Source organism: Barbus barbus (assembly GCF_936440315.1).
Source record: "Barbus barbus genome assembly, chromosome: 10".
Lineage (NCBI taxonomy): Eukaryota > Metazoa > Chordata > Actinopteri > Cypriniformes > Cyprinidae > Barbus > Barbus barbus.
Window position 1 is genome coordinate 25,421,538 of NC_136738.1, and position 27,743 is coordinate 25,449,280.

Genomic DNA, 27,743 nt, shown 5'->3' on the forward strand with positions numbered 1-27,743 from the left:
CTCTGGGTACATCAGAGGCAAGTCTGGAGAGACTGGTTCCCTTAGTAGACCATTTAGGCAGCGTGGAAACTACTGCCAAATGGATCTCATTGGGTCCTGCGTACTGTAGAGAAAGGCCTTTGTATTCAGTTCGGCGCTCCGCCACCGCCTTTCAACGGGGTGATTCCCACATGTGTGGGCCCCCAGCAGGCTCTGATCATGGAACAGGAAGTAGACACTCTCTTGAGGAAGGAAGCCATCGAGGTGGTCCCTCCTCACGGAAGAGAGTCCGGGTTCTACAGCCAGTACTTCATTGTTCCAAAGAAGGATGGTAGATCTGCGTCAGTTGAACCGCTCAGTCATGTGACTGAAGTTCAGGGTGCTTACACTCATCAGTCGTGTCTCAGGCCAAGTCCGAGGACTGGTTTGTCACGATGGATCTAAGGACGCATATTTCACGTCTCCATCCTTCCCTCTCACGGGAAGTCCCTGAGGTTTGCTTTTGGGGGCAAAGCTTACCAATATCGGGTTCTTCCCGTTGGCCTTGCACTCTCACCCCACACTTTTACATCAACGATTGGTTGATTCTAGCTCGATCAGAGCAGGTGGCGATTCGGCATTGAGATGTCGTTCTCGCACACATGAAGGGATTGAGACTGAACGCCAAGAAAGTGTGCTTTCTCCAGTATAGAGAACCACTTATCTAGGCGTGGTGTGGGATTCGACCACGATGCAGGCACGTATGTCTCCTGCTCGGATCGAGTCGATCCTCACCTCAGTCAAGAGAGTGAAATAGGGCCAGTCACTCACTGTCAAGCAGTTTCAGAACTCCTGGGGCTCATGGCAGCTGCGTCCAACGTGATAACTTTTGGCCTGCTGTACATGAGACCCCTACAGTGGTGGCTCAAGACCAAGGGGAAATCAGCTTCGCATGATCAAGGTCACGCGGCGATGCCTACGTGCCTTAGACGAACGAACGAAATGCTAGTGATGGACGCATCCCTCACCGGTTGGGGAGCGGTCATGAGTGGCCACCCTGCCCGCGGTCTGTGGAGTGGTCGCCATCTCACGTGGCATATCAATTGTTTGGAGATGTTGGCCGTGTTTCGTGCACTCAAGAACTTTCTCCCAGACCTAAGAGATCACCATGTGTTGGTGCGCACCGACAGCACAGCGGTGGTCTCTTACATCAACCACCAGGGAGGTCTGCTTGGCGCCCATTATACAGCTGGCGCACCAGATCCTCGTGTGGTCCCAGGCTAACTTCGCTCGCTGAGAGCCGTACTATATCCCTGGGTATTTCAGGGAGGAGACATCCTGTCGAGGCAGGGGCCAAGGCCCGGGGAATGGATGCTTCACCCGTGGTGGTGAAGCAGATATGGAAAGTTTTTGGCTTTGTGACTTAAGAGTCAGCGCTATGCCCCTCTAGTTCCTCCAGCTCCTCTGGACTGGACACTATGGTACAGACCTGGCCGAGGCTTTGTCTGTACATTTTTCCCCGATCGCTCTGCTCCCGGGAGTTCTGGTGAGAGTGCGCCAGGACGAGATCAGCCTACTTTTGATAGCACCGTTCTGGCCAGGCCGAGTACGGTTCTCGGACCTGATTTCTCTCCTCGACGGCTCTCCGTGGGAGATTCCCGTCAGGAGAGATCTCCTCTCACAGGCGGGGGGCATTATCCTTCACCCCCGCCCGGAGTTGTGGAAGCTGTGGCTGTGGCCTCTGAGGGGGCGCAGCTCATAGCTTCCGGTCTCTCAACCAAGGTTGCTGAGACCATCTTCCGATCCAGAGTTCCCTCTACGAGGAAACTGTATGCCCTGAAGTTAAAATTTTTCACTTATTGGTGTGGAGACCGCCACTTTGACCCAGTTAACTACTTGTTTGGTACAGTGCTGGAGGTCCTGCAGGCCCGTTTCTCCGCAGGGGTAACTCACTCCACCCTGAAGGTTTACGTGGCGGCTTTATCGGCCTACCACGCCCTTTTCGGTGGCCTTACAGTGGGTCGTCACCCCCTGGTTAAATGTTTCCTCCAACGGTGCGCTGAGGCTGAGGCCTCCTGTACGACGTGTCCCTACAGGGACCTGGCTGTGGTTTTTGAAGCGCTCTATAACCTCCATTCGAGCCTATTGAAGATATTTTTGATCACATTCTCACTTTGAGACTTCCTCCTTTTGGCGATATCTTCTCTTAAGAGAGTGGGGATTTGCAGGCCCTTCTGGCCCCTTCTTATCTCGTCTTTGCCCCTGGTCTGGCCAAAGCATTTTCTACCCTCGAGTGGGTTATTTCCTTGGTCCCCTCTTCTATACCACGGCCTGTCGCGCTGCAGGCCTTCAGTCCTCCTCCCTTTGGGGAGCCCTACCAGAAGCTTAATTGTATGTGCCAAGCGAGGTCTGCCTGCTTCTAAGCAGACCCTTAGTCGGTGGATAATCTATTATGACTATTTTTCCAATACATTGTAATGCTTTTGGGGCATATTGTTACAAAAGGTCATTTTTAGTCCGTTTTTAGTTAATTCATTAAACAATTCTTTAAAACAAGTTATTTACGATGATTTTTAAGAAGATTATTTTCAAGAATTTGAATTCCTCTTAAGTTTTGTCTAATGTTAAGTAAGAATGTTCTTAAGAATTTTTGGGAATACAAAATATTCTTAACTTTTTTATTAAGGTAAAAAATAAGAAGAAAATGGAATTTAAGAAGAAATTTCTTCTGAAGAATGTTTCGTAAATGCGGCCCCAGAAACGAGGAGTAGGAGAAACGGCCCAGGCAGAGCTTGTGCTTTTTGGTGATCTTGATTAATGGCTGCACTAGTCCCTAGTTAAAGCCATAATTATAGCCCGGCAATTGGATTTCAGACGGTCCTCTCTGCAGAGAGAGAAAGGGCAACAGGAGAGAGGGGAATGTGTGGCGCTGTTGTTGTCCCTATTAAACTGCAACAACACACAAGAGGTAGCCTCACAGGCAAACACTGCACTTGCTAACGCCTCAGGACAGAAACAGACAGAATGAGGGAAATTAAAAAGGAAAAAGGGAAGGGCAAGTTACGAAGGAGGAGAAATAAATGAGTAAACGATGAAAAGACAGGAAATGGAAAAGATAAGCATTGAAATGTGGGGGAATAAGATAATCAGGGTACAGGGAGAGATGTAAGGGAGATCGGGGTTAGTTGTCACACTCTAATGATTATTTTGTTTGAAAGTCTCTATAGGCCAAAAACCTGGGGCCGCATTTACGAAACATTCTTCAGAAGAAATTTCTTCTTAAATTCCATTTTCTTCTTATTTTTTACCTTAATAAAAAAGTTAAGAATATTTTGTATTCCCAAAAATTCTTAAGAACATTCTTACTTAACATTAGACAAAACTTAAGAGGAATTCAAATTCTTGAAAATAATCTTCTTAAAAATCATCGTAAATAACTTGTTTTAAAGAATTGTTTAATGAATTAACTAAAAACGGACTAAAAATGACCTTTTGTAACAATATGCCCCAAATGCATTACAATGTATTGGAAAAATAGTCATACTAGATTAACCATTAATAGTAAGAATATATATATATATATATATATATATATATATATATATATATATATATATATATATATATATATATATATATATATATATATATATATATATATATATATATATATATATATATATATATATATATATATATATATATATATATATATATATCACATGTATCTAATTTAATAAATTGTATTTAATTTAAATCTAAAAATAGAAATAAAAATAAAAATATAATAATAATAATAATAATAATAATAATAATATACCACAATTAATTATTATTTAATGAATAATATAGTCATATAATGATATAACAATAATCAAAATTATTATTATTATTATTATAAAATATACTCTGACAACTGAGCATCACTGTTGATTTTGAGTTTTAATAATTTTTTAATAGTTTTAGTTTTATTGTATGTTTTACCATTTAACACAAAATTCAATCAATAAAACAGTAAAAATTATTACATATATTATAATATATTCTATAATTTTTTTAAGCCTATAAATTTACAAGTAGCTATAAATCTACACATTCATACCTGTTAGTTAAAATAAAAAAAAGATTATCAAATTACTTTATTAAAATAGTACTAGCTATAGAGCTATAAGAAATTAATACAATTATCAAAAAAGAATGATGGCCATTGTTTTGGCCAATGAACATTGTTATTAATAACGTCTATGATTTTAAATCATTTAAAGTGCATGTTATATGATTCAAACTTGTTTCTGAGATAATACTCAAGTATATAATACAATCCTGTGTGACAACTAAATCCACTGCTTAATTTATGAGCAAAATGCTCAACAGAAGACAGGTCGAGAGTGGCTTGGGTCCCACATGGGAGTAATGAAGACGTCTTCATTGGTTTTAAAAGAAGTTAATTTGGCCTGCACAGGTCAGTGAGTGTGACCGGCTCCTCAGAGGGCGATTTCACCTTGCCCCATGGCCCTTTTCTCAGTCATTATTTTCAGCTACACCAGAAATTGGCCACCGGCTAATCAACATTCAGCTCTTCCAAGTGTGTTATTACACACAGCAATTGATGGATGGTACAATTACACCCAATGTCACTTAGCTAAATGGCTATGTAATTCTAATGAGTTCTTATTTAAACAGCCACTAGTTATTGTGTGAAAGTGTAAGACAGGGAGGGGGCCAGTAAACAGACCGGACGACGTGCACAGCCATTCGTTTACTAAACTGATTACGCTGAGACTACGTCGTACCATAGTTTAAGCAGAATAAATGACATTTTAATCTCTCTAATGAACATCTTTTAAAGGCAGGCTAGTCCTTGGTTAAAAAACAGACCCCTTCGCTCACGTTTCCTCGCTATGATTTGTTTCCTCTGCCTCAAAACAAGGTCAGAGGGACAAGCACCGACCAATCATAATTAAAGTCAAGCAGCACAAAGACCAGCCCATGGCGCTCAAGGACCCCGCTCTAATAGAAACAGAGGAGTGCCGTGGCTATGGCCTAGCTAGACTGGCGTAAAACAAAATGGATTCCCAGCCGTCCCGGCGTCTGCCGTCTCGCACGCACCTGTCTGACTGTCACCCTCTCTGCAGAGAGCCGGTCTGGTGTGGACACGCCGCTCAGGCAGTCCTATCATGCGTCAGAGCGTGTCGCATCTGTTCAGCCCTCTTTCTGCAGGTATTAGTCTTCATTTCCATTGTTTACCCATTCTGTCCTTCCTCTGAAACTCCGTCCTCAGGGCCTCCTTTCCACAGCCAGCTCCTTTGTCTTGACTGCTATAAAACCAGTGAAACCCCCAGCAGAGGACATTCTTGTTTCACAAGCTCAAACACAGAATTGTTACGTTTTTCTCCCTTCTGTTCTCTTTGGCGACTGAAAACAATTTGCTCTGAGAGATTATTAGTTTTTTTTTTTTAAATATACAAATTAACATTATACCGGATTAAGCTTATTTAGATTTTTAAAACACGTTTATGGTCTTGCTGTGCATGTTGGAAGTCGTTCATCAAAATGTAAAATTGACATACCTCTGAAATGACCTTCCTTTTCAATTGAAGCATTAGCATCTTAAGAGTGAACCTGACCTTCACCTTCTCTGGTTCACCTTCAAGCTTCCTCAATAGGTTTCGGTCTCCAGTAAAATTTCATCCCTCACAAAATCACAGTTTGTAATGTCTGATTAGAAGTGTTTCACACTATCAGTGCATATAACAAAAACTAATATATGATACATAAGATAATATATGAAAAATAAAATTAAATAATTTTTTTTTACAACTGATCAAGCAAAACAGTAATTATTAACACTAGCACTCATTTATTTTTATTTATTTATATATAAAAAACTTGATCCTTTAACACTTGCACTCTTTACAATACTTGCTTTTTTATTTTAAAAATAGAGCCTCTAACACTAGTATTTTCTATTCTTTTTCTATTATATGTACTTGTTTGCTTTTTATTTAATACATGATCCTCTAATACTAACGTTCTAAATTCTTTTTCTATTATTTCGACTTTTCTTTCTATGTATAAAAAAAATTGAGACCCTCTAATACTACTGTTGTCTATTCTTTTTTTCTGTTCTAGAAGGTTGTAAGGATGCTAACTGAAAACACAGAGACAAATGTTCCATTTTCTCATTTCCTCTTTTTAAGAGAGACTGACATAAAATATTTTCATGAATAACCATCAAGGGGTATTGTAATATTTCAGATTTCTTTTTTTTCCTTAGCCAATGGAATAACTTTGGAATCCAAAGTAATCAGATTTTGCAGGGGGACTGAGTCTTGAAATATGCCACATTATGGAGGCAAAATTGGTTGAAAATAATGTGCCATCTTTAAACTATAGACCACAATTGAGAATATATACACAGAAAAAGGAGAAAGAGAAAATTCCAGCTGTGGAAGAGAGCAGGTGAGGGAGAACAAGCACTGAGAGAGGTAATGCCACTGCACCAGGTTCTGACCCACTTACTTGCCTCCATTATAAACATGATCGATGGATAACACTTACCTGACTAAACACAGAGCAGTACACTTTCATAGACAGAAAAAAGTGTGTTTATGTTCAGTCTGAATCTGCAGTACACAACAGAGATAAAAACACTGAATTCTGAGATTGGTATTTGTTCTCATTTTTGTCACACAGTTTAGATAAAGAGTCTTCTGTGCATTCGCTGATACTTGTTTCTTCTATTATTATGCAGCCATACAGTATGCAATGCTTAAACATATTTGATTTCATGTCCTTTAGTTTTATGTCATTACAGTAATAATCAGACAAGTAAGTGTCCTCTACAAACTGCTATTTTATCTGCTGCCACAATGTATTCTTCAAAAATGTTAAATGAAACGATTTAGATAAAGGAAGTTACCATATTTTTTAAATATCTTAAAATAGAAAACAACCATTTTAAATTGTAATAATATTTCCCAATATTAATGTTTTTCCAGTATTTCTGATCAAATAAATGCAGCCTTTACCCCAAACTTTTAAATAATATAATATAATATAATAATATACAAATCAACCCCAGCAACCAACCACAAACGTACACAAATAAAATAAAATATTAATTAAAAAATGTTTTGCCAATATATTGCTCAGTGGCTTTATTTTCATGTGAACATAACTTTCTTGGCAAGCAAAAAAAAGAAAACCAAAAATAGACTTGACTTAGAGTTGGACTAAAGACAAAAGCAATGAGTTTGCAATGATTATGAGTTGCTTCCCCAACAGCGCTCCAGAGAAGCCACTAAAAGGCGTCTCATATTGCGAATGAGCTTCTTTAAGCGAGGAGTGTGTGGATGGTGGGAAATCTCCACTTAATTCTAGATGGCTTTGTTATCAGGAAGCAGCGGTTAATAAAGTATGTTCAGCCATTGTAGGCACGGTGAGCCTGACACGACCCATACTGAGAGCCCGGAGTGAGTGCTGCTTTTGTGTAAATTGATTTCATTTAGCGTGCGTGCGTGGCCTAGTCCCAGATTCACCTTCCCGCCATGGAGAACGGAGGGAGATAGGACAACGAGACAGCTAGTGTAAGTGTGGCCCGGACAGACTATTGTGACTCCCTTGCTGCTTTTCCTCTCATGCTCTTTATTCAATGACCGGTGTTCTGTTGAGATAAGAAACCTACGCTTCTCCTCGTCTTTATCTCATTTCTCTCTCTTTCTCTTTGACTCTCTTTATCTGTCTGCTGCTTCTTTCTCCGGGATTGGAAAGTGTATATGAGAGACGCGGAGTGCTTGTCAGGTTGTGTGCTCTGCTGTGGTGGGTGGAAGACATCTCAGTTATCACGGAGGAAGTTCCCGGCACACAGAGGAGCTTGTCACCTTCGCGACATGCCTCAACTCTGTTGAAAGTCACCTTCCTGTCTGCACAGGAGGAGAGACCGGGGCTAGTTGTCACACTAGTTGTAGTTTTTACTCCAGTGAATATTTATCTGTACAGACACAAACACGAGAGTTTGGGGTTGGTAAGATTTTTAAATGTTTTTGAATGTTTGTTTCTTATGCTCACCAAGGCCACATTTAATTGATCAAAAAATATATTAAAAACATAAATTTTGTGAACTATTATTACAATTTAAGATAACTGTATGGAGTATGTTCTGAATATATTTTAACATGTATAATTTTCAGCAGCCATTACTCCAGTCTTCAGTGTCACATGATCTTTCAGAAATCATTTTAATATTTTGATTTGGTGTGTAACATTTCTTATTATTAAAATGATGTACTGTTTAATATTTTGTGGAAACCATGATACATTTTTCAGGATTCTTAACTGAATTAATCCATCCTTCCTGAATAAGAGTATCCAATTCTCTTTCTTTCTTTCTTTCTTTCTTTCTTTCTTTCTTTCTTTCTTTCTTTCTTTCTTTCTTTCTTTCTTTCTTTCTTTCTTTCTTTCTTTCTTTCTTTCTTTAATAAATAAATAAATTAAAAAAAGCTACAGAACATTTTAACCATTATTTTCCAGGAAAAAGATAATTGTTGCAATAATTTCAGCACACTATATAGGATAAGTTGTCACAATGGAACAGCCTGGAGTGGAATTATACATTTTCAATTGTGAAACACAAAACAATTCATAAAACAGCAAAACATAAAATAAAATAAATAAGTAAATAAATAAATGAAATATAAAGGCAATAAAAAAAAAGTATAAAATTACATATAAACATATATGTGTCAGTCCTCTGTCGTGTGTCATGTGTCCTTGTTTAATGTGATTATTAGTTAATTCTGTTCCAGTTGTGTTTGTGTAATTAGCCTGTGTATTTTGATTCCTGCCTGTTCAGTTTTGTGTTGTCTGGTCTACTCGTTACTCGTTCCTGTCTGTGTCTACCTTGGCTTTCACAAATTTACAATCCAGAACAAGCCTGAAGAATATTTCCAAATAGACTGCACATCAATAAATGAATCATGACTTTGTGTAACATCTACTGTGGATAACTACTCAAAAAGACAAGCATGGTTGTAATTGAATTACTTTATGTGTAGTTTACAGTTTGTCAAGACAGAGTTTCAAAGTAGCTTCCTCAACAGTGGAATGATGGATCTGACTGTAATGAAGGTGTCCATCAGGGCTTGTAGCATCATTAGTGTGCACTGTGAGGGGAGGATGTGCCCTAACCACAGCTCATATATCTTCCTGACACTCAGAGTCAGGACAGACCCTGTGAACTTCAACCTCCCCACTAAACACTGACCCAGCCATTATTAAATACATGACCAGCACAACCTCAGCAGTACTTTCCTGCTGTGAGGGGACGAGGGTCAAGCACATCACCTCCTACTGCACAGATGAGTCCACTACCACAACCTGGGCTTTCTAGCGGTGTTTATTCTCACAATAAATGTAGAATCTTTAAACTTACAAACTGCATCTTTTATGAATTACATTAAAAATGTAACCATAGCCTAATAATTCAACAACTATAGAATTCAATAGTTAGGACTCCCACACTTTTCAATAAGTCTTCCAGCTGTGATTGCTAGGATAAAGATTGGTTAAAAATAATTTCATAATTTTAAGAAAGATTAAAAAACAGGTAAGAAATAAAGTTAAGAAATAAAGTTACTGCCACTGTGACATACTCTACAATTCAAAAGTTTGGGGTCAGTATTTTTAATTAATCACATTTTTAAACAAATTAATATAGAAATTAATAAATAGTTCAGCGATGATGCATTAAGTTGATCAAAGTGAAGACATACAAACCCGATTCCAAAAAAGTTGGGACACTGTATAAATTACGAATAAAAAAGGAATGCAATAATTTACAAATCTCATAAACTTATATTTTATTCACAATAGAATATAGATAACATATCAAATGTTGAAAGTGAGACATTTTGAAATGCCATGCCAAATATTGGCTCATTTTGGATTTCATGAGAGCTACACATTCCAAAAAAGTTGGGACAGGTAGCAATAAGAAGCCGGAAAAGTTAAATGTACATATAAGGAACAGCTGGAGGACCAATTTGCAACTTATTAGGTCAATTGGCAACATGATTGGGTATAAAAAGAGCCTCTCAGAGTGGCAGTGTCTCTCAGAAGTCAAGATGGCAAGAGGATCACCAATTCCCCCAATGCTGCGGCGAAAAATAGTGGAGCAATATCAGAAAGGAGTTTCTCAGAGAAAAATTGCAAAGAGTTTGAAGTTATCATCATCTACAGTGCATAATATCATCCAAAGATTCAGAGAATCTGGAACAATCTCTGTGCGTAAGGGTCAAGGCCGGAAAACCATACTGGATGCCCGTGATCTTCGGGCCTTTAGACGGCACTGCATCACATACAGGAATGCTACTGTAATGGAAATCACAACATGGGCTCAGGAATACTTTCAGAAAACATTGTCGGTGAACACAATCCACCGTTGCCGGCTAAAACTCTATAGGTCAAAAAAGAAGCCATATCTAAACATGATCCAGAAGCGCAGGCATTTTCTCTGGTCCAAGGCTTATTTGAAATTGACTGTGGCAAAGTGGAAAACTGTTCTGTGGTCAGACGAATCAAAATTTGAAGTTCTTTTTGGAAAATTGGGACGGCATGTCATCCGGACTAAAGAGGACAAGGACGACCCAAGTTGTTATCAGCGCTCAGTTCAGAAGCCTGCATCTCTGATGGTATGGGGTTGCATGAGTGCGTGTGGCATGGGCAGCTTACACATCTGGAAAGGCACCATCAATGCTGAAAGGTATATCCAAGTTCTAGAACAACATATGCTCCCATACAGACGTTGTCTCTTTCAGGGAAGACCTTGCATTTTCCAACATGACAATGCCAGACCACATACTGCATCAATTACAACATCATGGCTGCGTAGAAGGAGGATCCGGGTACTGAAATGGCCAGCCTGTAGTCCAGATATTTCACCCATAGAAAACATTTGACGCATCATAAAGAGAAAGATGCGACAAAGAAGACCTAAGACAGTTGAGCAACTAGAAGCCTGTATTAGACAAGAATGGGACAACATTCCTATTCCTAAACTTGAGCAACTTGTCTCCTCAGTCCCCAGACGTTTGCAGACTGTTATAAAAAGAAGAGGGGATGCCACACAGTGGTAAAAATGGCCTTGTCCCAACTTTTTTGAGATGTGTTGATGCCATGAAATTTTAAATAAACGTATTTTTCCCTTAAAATGATACATTTTCTCAGTTTAAACATTTGATATGTCATCTATGTTGTATTCTGAATAAAATATTGAAATTTGAAACTTCCACATCATTGCATTCTGTTTTTATTCACAATTTGTACAGTGTCCCAACTTTTTTGGAATCGGGTTTGTATTTCTATTTCAAATAAATGTTGTTCTTCTCAACTATATTTTCATCACAGAATCCTAAAAAAAAAAAAAAAAGTTTGACAATTGTTTTCAAAAATGTTTCTTGAGCACCAAATCAGCATATTAGAATGATTTGTGAAGGATCATGTGACACTGAAGACTGGAGTAATGGCTGCTGAAAATTCAGCTGTGTATCACAGGAATAAATTATATTTAAAAACACATTAAACTAGAAACAGTTATTTTGTAATTGTATATATTTCACAATTACAAGAAGTTAATAGCTACAATATAAATATTTGCCTACAAAGTATATATTCTCTATTGCAGCTTCCATCAAAAATATGTTAAGGAAATATGAAGGGACGAAGAAGGAAAAGGTAAAGAATCTTGTTAGACTTTCTTTTCTGCCTTGTAGGGTGACATGGTGCGTTGGCCTCAAACTATATCTGCTAGCCATCCACAAAACAGAGTTAAGCCTTCTGCTGACAAACACATACCCAAACACATACTAACCAACACTATAGTAAACAAAATGCTATAATGCTTTCCCCTTGTCTCACTGCATCACTGTCTCTTCTTTCAGCTCAAACCCCAGCTCTTTCTTCCTCACTGTCTCCTGAGGTTCTGCCAGAGCTGGACAACACTCATCATTACGGGAAGTGAGGCATCCCTGACAGCAGCACTGTTGCGTGTGCCGAGCCTTTGTGAATGTGAACCTGTGGTGCTGACATTCGCCGTAGGCAGGAGAAGTGGGGAGATGCTCGAGCGGTCCATGAGCTGAGAAAGAGGTCTCTCTCTTCCTCTGTTTTTACATGCATGTGTGGGAGTGTTTATATTTCTTCCAAAACTCCATTAAACTGTGCCTGCATAAACATGAGGTAAAAAGTTTCAGTGATTCTCAATTGTTTCGTTGAAAGACCACGATTTTACAACAGACTTCAAGTGGCAACCCAACATGGTTCCAAATTTGTTTACTGTACTAAAGTAAAAAAAAATAAATAAACATTTACATTTTAAACACAACGACAACACTATTAACATTATTATTATTATTTTACAAAAAATACATTTTAATACTTCCTTTTATACTGACATTTCAATAATATATAATATTAATATTGTATGATAATAATAATATTAATATAAAATATATTAATATTATACTAAATGTTAATATTATTTGTTATTAGATTCATATTAAATATTATATTAATAATAAATCTACATCATTACACTGTCTGTTTGTTTTTGTTTACTCTGGTATAATGAACAGATGTTTGGTGCCCATAATAATAATAATAATAATAATAATAATAAATGTTGTTGTTGTTGTTATTATTATCCACATTATATTATATTACATTATATTATAATAAGATTTTACATATACTTAGGTAATACAGTATATAATAAAATATATAATAACAATAATATTAAATATGCTCATGGCATATATATATATAGTTTGTATTTTCAATCATACAGTTTAATTATTGCTGTATTGGTTTTTACCATTATATATTATATTATAATTATATAAGTAAATTATATAATTTAATTATATTATTATTTAATTTATTCATTGCTTCATTGTACATGTCAGTCAAGATATGATTTTCCGTGAAAAGGATTTTTTATTTTTTTTGCATGTTCTAATTGCACTAATATTTTACACATTATTACCAAAGCATATGACATTCTCCTGCTCCTTCTCTTTCCTCCCCTTTTAAGCCCATCTTCTTGTCATATTAAAGTGATGGAAATGAACTTGAGAGTTTGCTAATTGCGATTGTCAATCCCATCTAGGCAGAGCTGAAAGACACGGGCTCCCAAACACTTCATCAGTCTTCATTAATATTGAAGGGCGCTGTGAAAACGTCTCTCCGATCACAGCTGATCTAACGCAGCACGCGTGAAGCAATTGGCCCTGAAAAAACTACAGACATTACCATTACTGTACTTTATTATGCCATTTTAGGATTTTAGAAGCACTACTGGAACTGACTTTTACTCAATTACATTTCTAATGCAAAAATTACACTTTTTCCTATATAAAATTTAATTTAGACCTTCAAAGTACAATCAGTATTTACATTACTCTGTGTCCCTTTTCCAGAGCTAACCAACCAATAAAATTCGCTCCTAATTTTGACTTTAGTTTTACTAAAATAGGAAATCCATTTCTTCATAAATTATATGCTATGGTTGTGTAAAGACGTTTAATTAATCACAGCACAGTCTTTTATTTAAAGCAATATATAACCACTGCTGAAGAAGGACAAACGTCAATGAGCAGCCTATAAACAACAATAATCAACTACTTTCTTATAGGGATGTGCATCTCCATAACTGAGGCCGATGTGATACGCATCTCGATGCATAGCCAACGATACGATACATTGAAGATACATATGAAGCAGCTTGCGATGCGATACGATTCACCCCTATTACGATGCAGTGCGATTCGATTTGGATTCGATTTGATTCAACACAATGCGATTCGATGCAATACGATCCATGGAAAAAATATGATCTCTTTTATTTCTTTGGTTCAGACAGACAGCAAATCATAAATTAACTTGTGTCTTCTGACTTCTAACGCCTCGAGGCCTGTTTCATAAAACAAGTTTACCAAATAGGCCAGGCTTATTTCATTTAGTCTGACTCACTGTCAAATGATTTGGTTCCACAAAGAAAATTTAACAAAGATCAACCTCAGTCACTGTGGCTACTTATGCTAGAAAACTAACCTGGTTCAGGGCAGGCAAACTGTCAAGCTAAGCTAAGCTCACTGGAATGCAATGATATTACCACTGACTCTCTCACATAGTATCATAGCCAATGCAGCCTCTGGTTTTATAACAGCTGTACCTTTTATAGTTAGAACAGATAGCATTAGAACATTACAATCTAACATTGCTCTTTAAAGCATTAACAATCACTAAACTAAAAGTTAAAATCACTAAATTTTAGTGAAACCATTTTAACTGCTATAAGAAACACACTAACTCATCTGAGTTTAGTAATTAGTACTGTATTAGCTTACATTTTATTTACCCATTACAGTTACTGCTATCATAAAATGCATATTTGACTCGTCCACTCGTGTGCCTCGCCGACTCCTGACAGCAAAATTTATATATTTGCATGACTTTCTAACATTTACAGATGAAAAATATAGGCTACTCTTGACATGTCAGTTATGCACTGAGGAAAACAAAACGTCTCAAATGCATTAAACAGCACAGATATATTCGCTGTTTGCCATGGTGAATGAATTTTATCCATGAGTGACATTAAAGGCTGCTTAAGAATAAGCGTGCACAAATTAGTTAGATTGTGTGAACTTACATTGTTGTTTATAACCGCTTTAGCCCCCATTGATTTGTTAGGTTATTTCAAGTCAGGTTTTGGACTTTAATCCCCACTTTTCCTCAGGTCTCCGCAGTTGTTGTGATTCGTCAAATTCACGTGCAGCGGTGATGAGAGAACGCGCTTTCGAGAGAAATCAATCTACATGTAAAATATTGGTCACAGATTATTGGTCACTTTCTAAACAATAAAAGTGTAGAATCCACTAGTAATTAAATATAAATAAATAGTTTTTTACCGATGCAAATATGTTAGAAACGATGCATCACGATACAAATGGCAAATTGTATCCGATGCACACTTTTTAAATCGATGCATCGCATTGTTAACTTTTTTGCCGATGCACCGAGCGAATCTGAGAATTTTCCCATCCCTACTTTCTTATGAGGCTCTATTAATATGTAGGCAGTAGACTGTACAGTAGTTTAGTAGGTTATTGAAAAAAGCAGCTAATGAATCATCTATTACCAAACAAAACTTATTTCTTGTCAAGTACTTCGTATTCTCTTGAAGTTTATGGAAGTAAATTGTAGCTCATCTTCATAAGAATGAGTTGCATATTCTCAGGGTTAAATAGAGAACCGAGTATTCACATCCCACACAACAACGGCTGCTTAGACAGTATTTGCCAGGAAAGTCATCCTAAATGTTCTCTATTCCAAGGTAAATTTTATTTGAATCAATATGTAGAGTCAGCAAACAAATAAGAAGTTTATAGGAAGTGGAGGTGAATGTTTCTGACAGAGGCAACCTTCGGCCGACTTTCATCCGAGCTCAGAGAAGCCTCAGGCTATGAAAAACAATGGAGAACACAGAGTTTCTTTCCCTCTGCGATAGTTTTATTTAGAATTTGCTTACATAAGACTTAGAACGGTTGCAAATTACCCAGAATTGTATGGTATTTTATGGTACTTCTACATTGATAATAAGAAATGTTTCTTATTAGAAGAAAATTCAGCAGCAAATCAGCATATTAGAATGATTTCAGAAGGCTCATGTGAACCTGAAGACTGGAGTAATGGCTACTGAAAATTCAGTTTTGCCACCACAGAATAAATTATATTAGCTATATGTATTTGAAAGAACTACTGATCTGTTAAGAATGACCTGACTTTTTGAATATACTGCTAGCAACGTTTTTATATGCTCCTACTCTAAATCTGCAAAATGTCACTAACAGTTGAAGGCTGGTGACCCTTTAGCAAAGTCACAGCAACGCTACAGTGCCAAAAGATAACTTCCAATCACTTCAGTGCAGGATCCAAAAGCTATACTTGGAGCATCATTGTTTTTGGGAAGCCACTTGAACCGACGAGAACTGACAACATGAGAAAAGGGGGAAAATGCATAGAAAGAAAAAAAGAGACACTGAATGAGAAAAAGAGACATGAAATTAAAAAGAAGAACAGTTCTGGTCCCTGTCAGGGCTCCATAGCAACACCGTATCTAGTAATATTTCCAATCAGACCTTGCACTCTAGACACTCTGCAGTATCTAATATTCAGCCTAATGACATGCTGCCTTGTGGAAATATTTACGCTTTCCTCTTGGAAATTGTAACCGGTTATTAACTCTATATCGGCTCATTAAATCCTGAACTAAGCATTTAATGCATTATATGCGATGGAGGGCCGAAAGATGGCCTAATCAAAGATTGTGGATCATTGCAAGAGCGTGTCAGTAGCTGGATTTCCATCCAAATGTTTCAAATATATTTGGGGAAATTCTACAAAAGAGAATGCAAAACATTGCACATTATATAGGAGCATCGTGTTTGTCTTTTTTTTTTTTTTTTCAGAAACATGCCCGAATGGTGAAAATACCACATCTGTTTAGCAAAAAACGTAACCTCCGTCTCAGCCTAGTGCATAAACCTTATGCAAATATTGAGAGTTAATGCGAATATCAAGTGTTTAAATTCAGGTTTTCTTAAGCGCAAATTGAAAATGCGCATAAATGGCATGGAAACCCAGCAACTGTCCACTTGGACCGAACAACCATGCAAAACATTCAAGTCTGGGATGCAATGTAACCTTTGCCTTTAAAAGAGAAATGTGGAAATTTTAAGAGGGCAGAATTACAGTTATTCATCACATTGCGGATTTAATTAATCAGCCCTGAAGGCACGAGAAGATGAACTCTTGTTTACTACTAAAGCTATTCTGGCAGTTTTGGAAGTGGCCATCAATCTCCAGCTATCTTTAAAAAGTAAAGCATCAGTTTCAATCACCCAAGAGACAGCTAGTCAACTGCTGAAAAGATTTCTCTTCTCCTCGTTTTTGTCTCTTCAAGGTGAAGTTTTCCCCAACTGACAAAAGACCCTGGGGAAGCGGGATATTAATGCTTTAAAATATTAAAAATCCTACCCAAAATACACATGTGACTCCATCCTTTGCCCCTGCTGTTGTTCTCAATTAACAAGTTCAATTAACCTGTGCAACTGGGTGCCTCTAGATACACTGAGACCTCATTGGCCTACAATGATGGCAGTCTAAATCTTAAAGCCTCTTCCTAGGAGTGATTTTCATGGCACAATGTGATCCCCTATGGTGCGACGAAATAAACATGAACCGGAATTGTTTTTAGATTGATGTCTAAGCACAGAATGTGTTCTTCTCCCTAACCATTATCCCATTGAGCCTGAGCAATAATATGACTCAGTTTATCAACGCTTTTACTTTGATACCAACAAAATCGCATTGGCCAATTATCTCAGAGGGAGGCCAATGTTTGCCCTGAATAGTTGCACAGTCTTCCTGACCTGCAGGGTGGTGTTGTGTGTGTTTTCGACTCATCTATAACAGATTCCAGAACAATTAGTAATGCAGAAAAAGACTAAGGAAAACTGATGGACCTGCAGGGCTAATATCAAATGGGACAACTATAAATGCTTTTTGGATCTTTTTTGTATAGTCTATTCATCTCTATTTGAGTCTTTAAAGCAATAATTCACCTCAAAATTATAATTTAGACTATACTTACTACTCACCCTCATATCATGACATGCTGCTTTTTTCAATCTAAATATAAAGTCCATTGTGACCACATTTCTTAAACTGCAAAGCTGACAAAAAAAAAAAAAAATGTGAAGATTTGTGAAGGCATTTAAGTCTGAATCAGTGAATCAGTTAAATAGACTGGAGAAGCCAATCAGTCCAATTAATTTTTGTGGACCATATAGCTACACTGATTCGGTAAAACGTTTTGATACAAATGAGCAATTCACTCATGAACTGCTATTTGAGTGAATGAGAATAATTCATAATGTATTATTACTATTATTTTATTTTTTGAGAGTAAAAAAGTGAAAAGATTACATTAAAACGATTGTTCAGTTCATTCTTTTGAATCTAATCTTTTTCACTGAATTAATGAGTTTCACTGAATAATTAGTGAATTGCTCTTTTGAAACAATTCTTTTGAATCAGTTGTTCACAAAACTAATATGAATGCTTTGCTCACTAAAGTAGTGATGTCAACCGGATTAACCGATGCATTTTTATGAACTGAACCAACCAAAAAGATTAAATTCAAAACAACTATACATTCATGAATCTGATACCGCTACTTCAGTGAAATTGGTTTGAAGCAGATCTTGAGTACAACTCAATAGGTAAACTTTATTTAATAACCGAACAATGTCTTATGCCTCAAATGCAATAAATATAAGCAGTTCAATTAGCATAACTTGAACATATTCATTTATTTTTATTCTAACCTGCCAAAACCAAACTATTTTAAGCTACACATCTCAGCACACAACACACCTAATAAGGGTCTCCTTAATTTCCATTAGATCAAATTAAATAAATCGAAATTGGTTAGGCAAGGGATGTGTCATAAGTACTAGCCAGCAATGTGTTCGTAAGGAAGTACAAGAATGTTCACTAGTCACGTCTCAACACACAATATTTATAACTATGTTGTTCCTGAAGAAAAGATCCTTGACCTTTCTCCGACTACCCATTATCCTCATCATGGCATGAGCTGAAATGTGGGAGAAGGGGGCTATTGTGACGGGGGGAGGTCAGCAGTGAGGTCAGACTCTATCGTTTATTTTCATCACTAGTGGCGTTTCAGTCACAAACAAACCACTTTCTAATCTTTTAAGTGAACAAATCATTCTCATTCCATGCACTTATAACTCACAGAGATCTCTCTTATCTGACTTGCAGGATTGCTTTGGTTGCTTTTATCTGACTTCAAATACTGACTACAGCATGAACAAATAGCATACAAATGCAGACTGTGAAGAAGCATATCACTGGTTGGACCTACTGAACAGATATGCCCTATGTTGGACCTACTGAGCTTAAGTGTTTTGAATAAGATAGGACAGAGGTGTACTGGCATATTGCACAACATTAGCATACTATTTTACTATTTCTGCCATATGATTTTCTAAATTCAGTCTAAAGGCCTCAATATACTTCAAGCGAAAAAACAAACAAAACAAAAATATCTGGTGTGACATCATTTAGAATAAAATCAGGCCAAAATGAAGTGACTGGGTTGTTTTAGGTGTTCGAAACAGCTTGAAAAAAAATTATAATTGAAATCAACACTGACACTTTTTTCATGATTAATTCGGAAAAGCTGCTTGTTTTAAACCAATATATTGTATAAGGTGCTACATACATAAATGTCTTGACCAGAGTGACAAATAGCAAAACTTGTGCAAAGGTGCTGTCACATTTACTGTTGCGCTGTGAAATTTTGCAGCTCCATTCATTTCAATAGGATGTGGGAATTTTGTGCCACTTTTTGTGATCTTAAAAGGACCACTTTTTGTGAATGAAAATAAATTTGCTGCAAGTATATCAAGGCTTTTAGCAGAGTAAATGAGACATCTTGTTTGGAGAAGGAATTTGTGATCAAGGATCTACTGGTTGACAGTAAGGGAACAAAAACTAGCTGGTTTAATTTGCAACGCACAACTAAGTTTGTTTTACACCATGCAAAACTGACTCAGGCAAATAACTTATGGTAACTAATATACTAGGTGTAATTGTTACCTTGAAACTTTGACTCAAAATGAGTCCTTTGCACAATCTTTGCACAAAACTGCTGATTTTGTCTGGCCAGAGGAGAATGACACAATTTTGACAAAATATTTCCCCGTCTAAATACTGTAAAGCTGATATAAAGCCACCCAGCTTTATATCAAGCCGATGTAAAGCTGCTTTTACACAATTTGCATTATTAAAAGTGCTATGCAAATAATATTGACTTGACTCTGACATGACACAGAACAACAACAACACACTATAGAAAACAAACAATATACAAAATCCAAGATGTCCAGTGGAGACCTGTAATAACTCACACAGAGTACTTACCCTAAGAAAGGATAGGTCACGACTGCGATCGATGCTGGTGATCTCCAGGTTACCCATCACCACCTCGCAGTTCTCATAGTATTTACGAAGGGTCCGATACTGCTGGTCCAGGTCTGATAGAGTACTCAGTTTATTCTCTGTGCCAGGGCATACTGCAGAAAGAAAAAAAAAAATGAAAGAGAGAAATTACATTCTGATGGTGCAAACAACAGATGCAGGAACTGCTTGGCGCTTCAGTCCATCCAGCAATGCAATTCAATCAGGTCTGAAGTCCCAGAAGCCTCTAAGACAGACAAGGAGCCTCCAGACCCAGACGGACAACTTGACAAGTAATTAAACAGAGCCATTTCTGCTCATCAAACACCTTGCACCAATCAAAGACATTTGCCATCTGTTGCATCAGCTGGCACTGCCTTTGAGCCAAGACTGTAACCCTCCCTCTCACGCCTCACTGAACCACTGTCACAACATCCACGCGCACATCCACGCCTACCCCATGCCACCCGCTCTGTGGCCGCCAGAAAGACCGACCGAGAGAGAAAGCCAAGGAGAGTCAGCATATGCATTAACACCGACGAGACTAACTGACAATGCAGCTATGCATCTTCCTATTATACTTGATATACAGCTACAGCTGTTTGAGTGATGTATGTTATGCTAGTTTCTTAACATGCAGCAACAGAGACCTTATTCATCATGTGCTCATTAACACATTCTCACAGAATGAAGGGGAGCCCCGCTTTATGTAGAATAAATTTTCTAGCTTTTTCTAGGCCACATCTGCAAGCTTTCATTTTAAAGGAATATTTGACCCACAAATCAAAGTTTTCTCATCACCCTATATGACTTTCTTCATTTTGTGAAATGCAAGAGGAGACATTTTGAAAAGTGTCCTGTTTCTAAACTTCAGATCAGTTTGATTCATGATTCAACTGAGACCAGTTTTGTGAACTAGCTCAAATGATTCTTGAAAAGACTTGAAAGAATGATTCGTTCACAACATTTTCAATTTTCTCATGAACATACTGGAAAGAGCTACACTAGATGTCCAGATTTTCAATTAATCATGACTTTAATTTTAATTAGTTATACTGTATCATTCCAGAAGTCTTGAAATTTACTGCACAATTCATATAGACTCATTTTATGTATTTTATGATGCTTTTGCATCCTTCTATATATATATATATATATATATATATATATATATATATATATATATATATATATATATATATATATATATATATATATACACTGAATGCACTTAAGGAAAGTACATTTGACCAACTCTGATATAAAGACCTTAAAGGGCACGTAACTGTTCAAATTTATCTCAGATTATGGTAGGGGAAAAAAATTTTCCTCTACTAAAAATACACATTTTGAGAACAATATAAAATGAAGAGAATCTGAAATAAATTGAGGTCAGGTGTTATATTTAGGTATTTTCAATAACCCTTAACATAGATTAGAGCGGAGGTATTATGAAAGAAGTTTAGTGGTAATAAACATTTATTGCACCCTCGGGGGCTCCGTTGTGAGATTACAGGTGAATTGTGGGATATAATTTTGTTAGGGAGGAGGTTTCATTCTATACCATATCTGACAGCTAACCCACTTTAAGAAAGGCCACCAACATCAAAATTGGAAGAGAGGCAAAATATACTGTACTCAAATCAGATTGAGCCACAAAACATGTTTTGCCACAAACCTGCTTAGAGTTCACCAAACAATGGAAGGAGAATGTCGCAATTGTAATTTCAGATTATTTTTTAGATTTAACTACCTGATCTTTAGGAGAGGTGCTGTGTGTTTCTGCTATGCTTGTTATACACACTCATTTTATGTAAATAAACCACACGTAAACATCATGTGACATCACGGGCATACTTGACACTCATTGATTGCACACTACTTTGCCATGGGCCAACAGCACGATGTTAAAATGAAGCACGTCTGCCTACAAACCTCCTCATTTGTCTTTTTCAATAAAGAAGAAGATAGTCGTGCTGGAGATGCTGCCCCTCAGCAAACCTCCTCTCTGGCACACACAATGCAGAAAACAAAAAGAAATAGCATCTTTATTTCCAGTTTATGCCTCTGACTGCAGCTTGATTAAACTGTGTCTTGTATTTTGGATCACAAATGATGGATTGGGGCATGAATCTTAATTCTGAGTTTTATATTATAATCAATGAATGTGAAGATTATCACTATGTTTTAAAACTTAGTGAGCTCTCTAAACCCTACATTTAAGGAAGCACTGAAAAAGAACATCACAATTGATTCATTTTGAGTCTGCCATAGTTATGCTACTAAGCTAATGAAATACTCCAATAAGCATTCAAATACATAGCACACAAAAATAATACATTGATTGATTGATTGATTGATTGATTGATTGAATTTTAAATATTTACAACATCTCACTTGCTTCACCCATCCACAAGGCTTGGCGTCTACAATGCTTTATAATGCTGCCTTTGCAGGCAGCTCACCAGGTTTTGGAACAGAGCATCTAGTAACAAATTAATGTGTGTGTTCATATGAGCAAATAATGTTTTCTATCACACTTTTTGAGCATGTGGGAAAGGTATTATTCACTTTTATATTTTTGAACCCCAAAAGTGGCATTATTTCTACCACAAAGAACATGCTTGAAAAAGTAGACCTCCACAGTAAGAGAATAGAACATGAACAGCTCTTAAGCACAAAGCCTTGAATATTTTTCATTTTCCATGTATTTTCGCAGACATATGGTGTTTGCAGAATAGATTTAAAGACCTCTGCAATGGCAAAAAAAATAAAATCAATTCTTGTTTGAAATAAACTGTTTCAACAGACACGGTTGATGTTGCTTTGCAGCTTCTGTAGTCTTATAAACAAACAAACAAACAAAAATCGAGATTGAAAATGAGTAGCTTTGAAACATTTTTATTTAGTTCTTTATTAATTAATTTTCTTACTACAGCATGCGGAAGCATACCTGATTCAATCCCACCACGTCTAATGCATTTCATCAAAGAAATAAAATGCTCTCTTTCCTTACTCAGTCACAGATACACAAACAAAACGGTTTATCATCCCCCCATAGTTCTAACTCCCGTCGGCCTTGCATTTGTCAGGGAGGTGTGTGTATATCCGACATGACCGGAATACATAAAGCACTTCCTTATCACTGTGAAAGATGCCTTTAGAGAAAGCTGCAGCCAATGGGAATTTAAACAGGAGAGTAAATACATGTTTACTTAAGACACATGAAAAATAATTAAAAACAAAAATTCTGTCATTATTTACTCACAAAGAAACATCTCAAAAGTGTGAGACTTAACCCCGATTAAGCCTTCTAAAAACTGTTTTTGATATCTAGTTTGACAAGTGACCAAAATATTTGTCAGCACACAAACAAAATAGCATTTTTATATCACTTGAGTTTCATTGAGTTTCATATCACGCTCACTAATAAACAACTTGGTATAAACACGACCTCCATTCTCATCAATTTCGACTTCACTCTTTATAAATATTCTCATTGGAATTAAACACTCCTCTATTAGTCAATACATTTCATAAGTATTGCGCAAAATTACTTCATCAATGAAGAACGGGGTTTTATTGAACACCGATTTAAGCGAGAAAAGAAGTCAGAGTCTCTGAGGCTTATTGGACTCACAGCAATGGCAGAAAAGGTAATGTCAATAGCCAGCAACTCATTGAACTAATAAAGTTGCAAATGTCACTTCCTGAGGTAAACATGGTCAATGCATTGGCTTCGAGGACGTGAGCTGATTGGAAGATCAGAGGAGCCGATCACTGGAGGGAAATGATGATGGTGTGATCCACTGCAGTCAGGTTTGGTCGCCTGTTAAGAGGGCATCTGGTGAAGGACTAAATGGTAATAATGACAGTCGTGATTGCATCTCTGCGTGACAGGGCTACGGTCTGGTGACCGTGTCCTCTACCATCCCAGTCACTAGTCTACGGTTCTGCCTTCTCCATATGGGACCGGCTGATATTAGTATCATAAACACTTTAGCAGGCTGGCTCGGCCGACTGAGCACTGGAGCTTTGAACTCGCCTGTGAGGTCAGGACACAGTGACATTAACAATTGTCCGAAGGCTTGTGCACCTATAAATAATAGGTTTATTGCTCTCTGAAGCACCCAGAGAGACCATTTATCAAGTAAATGTCTCATGAAATGATCATGAAAATAGTATCGGATTCACCAGAGGGCTCAGATTAAACTTGAGTTAAACGTTTTAAACTGGTTTTGACTGGACGCCGTAAAGCTGTCAGCACAATTTTAGTTTGAACAGCATACTGTGGCAGTTTACCCAAAAATGTTAATTCAGAAAAATTCACTCAAAAATGATCATTCTGTCATTGTTTACTCGGTCTCATATTGTTCCCATTTGAATATCTTTCTGCCAAGAAACAGGCTTTGACTTTTTTTTTTTTTTTTTAAGAACAAAACTTGGCTGCTCATGCATATAATAAAAATAAAAAAAGGACAAAACGCATCATTAAAAACATAGTAAATAAAATAAAATAAATACAAATAGTCTTTAAAAAAAATAATATTATTCCAAAGCCTTCAGATCCACATTAAATATGTATGTATTTATTTATTCAGAGCTGTTAAAAAGCAGAAAAGACAGTCGTACAGGTTGTATGTAACATAAGGGGGAGTAAACAACATTTTTCACTTAGGTGCATTATCCCTTTAAAAAAAGACAATAAAGTAAAAATACAATTGTTAACCAGACATCTATATAATATTTCTGTTACTGAATGGGATGTGGGCCTATTTTGAGAGGGATTTTTCATTCTGCAGCATATAATCTGTCCCCAGACCATTTGTTCCTGACGACTGGACTCCGGTGTGTCCTGGAAAAGGACAGCACAGTCTGAAAGCAAACGGGCTCCTTTATCTCTCTTGTTTTCTATTTTCTAGGTCTCAAAATGTGAAGACAATGTACTGGAGTTCACAGTGTTCTCATTCAGTAGCTGTACTGACCGCAGTCAATGCCTGATTACCCATAATCCCAAACCCCGTCTCATTGACACCAATCAGAGAAAAAGACATACCTCTGGGAAAGAAGAATGTATCAGAATGGAAACTTCCACCCTAAAAGGCCTCAACTGATTCTGACAGGAATTCAAAGGGACTAAGCTTTGGTTTATTGCATTTGAGAGTGAAACAATTTTGACTAAATTGTTTTGTTTTTAAGGCATCTTTTATATGCTGAACATGTGGTCTTATATTATCACATAGACAAATAGATTAACATTTATAATAATCCATTGTAATCAATGTAACTATAAGGCATGAAGATATTAGGATATTAAAAACATTTAATTATTTATTTGCTTGTTTGTTTGTAGCGCTGCTTTGAAAAATGATCCATGGAAACAAAAATATATTATCTTTTAAATTGATATTTAAATATTCAAAATATTATAATATTATTATTATTATATATTATTTTATTATATATAGCGTTTTAATATATTTATTCAAAATAAAATAAAATGATAAAATGAAGTTTCAGCATGATCATGGAACAGAAAGATGGCACACTCCTAACATAACCAGGAGACAAATATTGCAGACGATTATGCTTAATAAATCAAGAGAATCAGACATTGTGATTACAGTTGAAGTAGTATTCATCATGGAGCCCTACGATTTATGTGAGGAGAACCAATAACAAACTGTTTTGAGCTACATAATGATACTATTGTCTTTTAGAGCTGCTTCACAGCAGTCTTCATAAGATTAGCTTCGATAATTGATTCCGCTATTTCCCTGTTTATTAATGTGAAGCTGCTTTTGCACGATCTTTACTGTATAAAGCACTACAGAAATAAAGAGAATTAATTTGACTTGACTCTTGTTTTAACCTGATCAGCAGGACTTCTATGACAGGCAGATTCTTTTCAGGCGTCTCCCTGCATGGACAACATTGAGGAAAGCCACAAATCCTGAGCCACAGAGACTGCTTAAACCAAGGACAGGCCCGAATTCCCATCCTCCCATCTCACGGAGGCCCAAATCCTATTTTTGGTGCTGTTGATCGAGTCATAAATCCATGTCATCCGCTAATAGCAGGAATATTTATTATCACAGGCCCATCACATGGAGGCCGCAACCAAAGGCATTTAATTTGCTGCTGTATGGCAACTCTCAGAGCTTTAGAGCACTAGGTCATTGGCAATTAGAGAGTGCAAGAAATGTGCTGACAGCTGGTAAAGAACTCGGTTTCAAAAGACCGTCTTTGTGTCTAAGAAGCATTTCTGTTCTGTTTTCAGCATTCTCTCGGGCTGGACTATCTGTGCAGACATCAGACGGGTGTGACTGAAACCCTTCCTAATGGCTTTTACAGCACATTTACGGCAGAGGCGCCCCCGTCATCAATTACCCCCCTGCCTGCTCGGAGTGTTGCGGTGTATCCTTCACGCAGGAGGCCGCCTCATCCCTTCACGTGGCCCGTGAAATGAATCTTCATCTCGTAAGCGAGCACTCCTCATTAATTACAGCAGCTTGAGCTTCCGGCTCCTCCCCCTCTTCCGTTTCTGTCATTAAAAAGGGGGAAGGATTTCTCCAGCTAATTTTTACTCAGGAACACAATGTATACGAAAGCTGGGAGGGAAAGGGACGTCTTCTACTACAAAGGAAAAGGAATCTGATGTGTGTGTATGTGTGTGTGTGTGTGTGTGTGTGTGTGTGTGTGTGTAATGTGGGACTGATAAAGAGGAGGAGGAGGCATGGAATGGATAAATGGCCCGTCGATGCTTATTTGGAGCTTCCAGACCAACTTCTTGGCTTAAAAGAGGTTAGTGGCTCCCTAGTTCCAGATCTGCCACTGCACAAAATATCCCAAAGGTAACAAGAAGATTCTGAAATGAATTTCATGCAGAAAAAGTTTCCACATGGCCAAGTTGAATATACAAAATCATTATTTTGTGTGGCAATACCTCATTGTAGAAAGCAACTAGATTTATATATAAAACAATGTGAATGACATGCAAACTTTGCTGCCATAAATGCTTATATACTGTATGTATTTATGTATGTGTGTGTGTGTGTATATATTTATTTATTATTTAACCTGTTTATTGTCTGTTAGACAAAAGATAAGTTAAACTGCTACACAGTATTAAGTATCAATTATGTTAGAAACTCTAATATTCAGAGAAAAAAAGTATAAACCAAAGCGAACTAAAGACAAACAAAACAAAACAACACACACAAAAAAAAGAAAAGCAAAGCAAAATAAAACAAAATTGTCCACCACTAATCGGAAAAAACAAACAAACAAACAAACATTTCTCATCTCATTTATACCAGGTTACGATTGACAAGGCATTCAAAATTAGATGTACAGAATCCCCCAGATCGTCACGCCATGCAGAAATCCTTGTGCTACCATAGCACTAGGCGAGCTGTTAGATGTAACACTAATCTCTGCGATCCATCACTTTAGACCACTCATGACAGGGTGGGCTGTTCTCCTCATTTCTCTATTCATTACAGCTTGCAAAACTGGGGTCTGACCCCATAACATTTCTATTCCCCGTTCATGCTAATTTCATCTGCTTGCCCTCGTCACAGTCGCATGACATCATCTGCATAAAAAAAACTATCTGTATCTCTATTACTTTCAAGTTCCTGCAAGAAACCATCTGTACCTAGTAAAGCGGTCATTATAAC

The 27,743-nt window shown here is 37.2% G+C and overlaps 1 protein-coding gene across 1 annotated transcript in view; it reads right to left on the reverse strand.

Moving 5' to 3' along the window:
- LOC306876189 (receptor tyrosine-protein kinase erbB-4-like) overlaps positions 1-27,743 on the reverse strand; it is a gene marked incomplete at its 3' end in the record, with an annotated part of 320,461 nt that overhangs the window by 158,306 nt on the left and 134,412 nt on the right. The window contains exon 2 of the mRNA XM_079427188.1: positions 20,026-20,177. Within this exon, the coding sequence (XP_079283314.1) occupies positions 20,026-20,177 (152 nt within the window). The remainder of the gene's footprint in view (positions 1-20,025; positions 20,178-27,743) is intronic.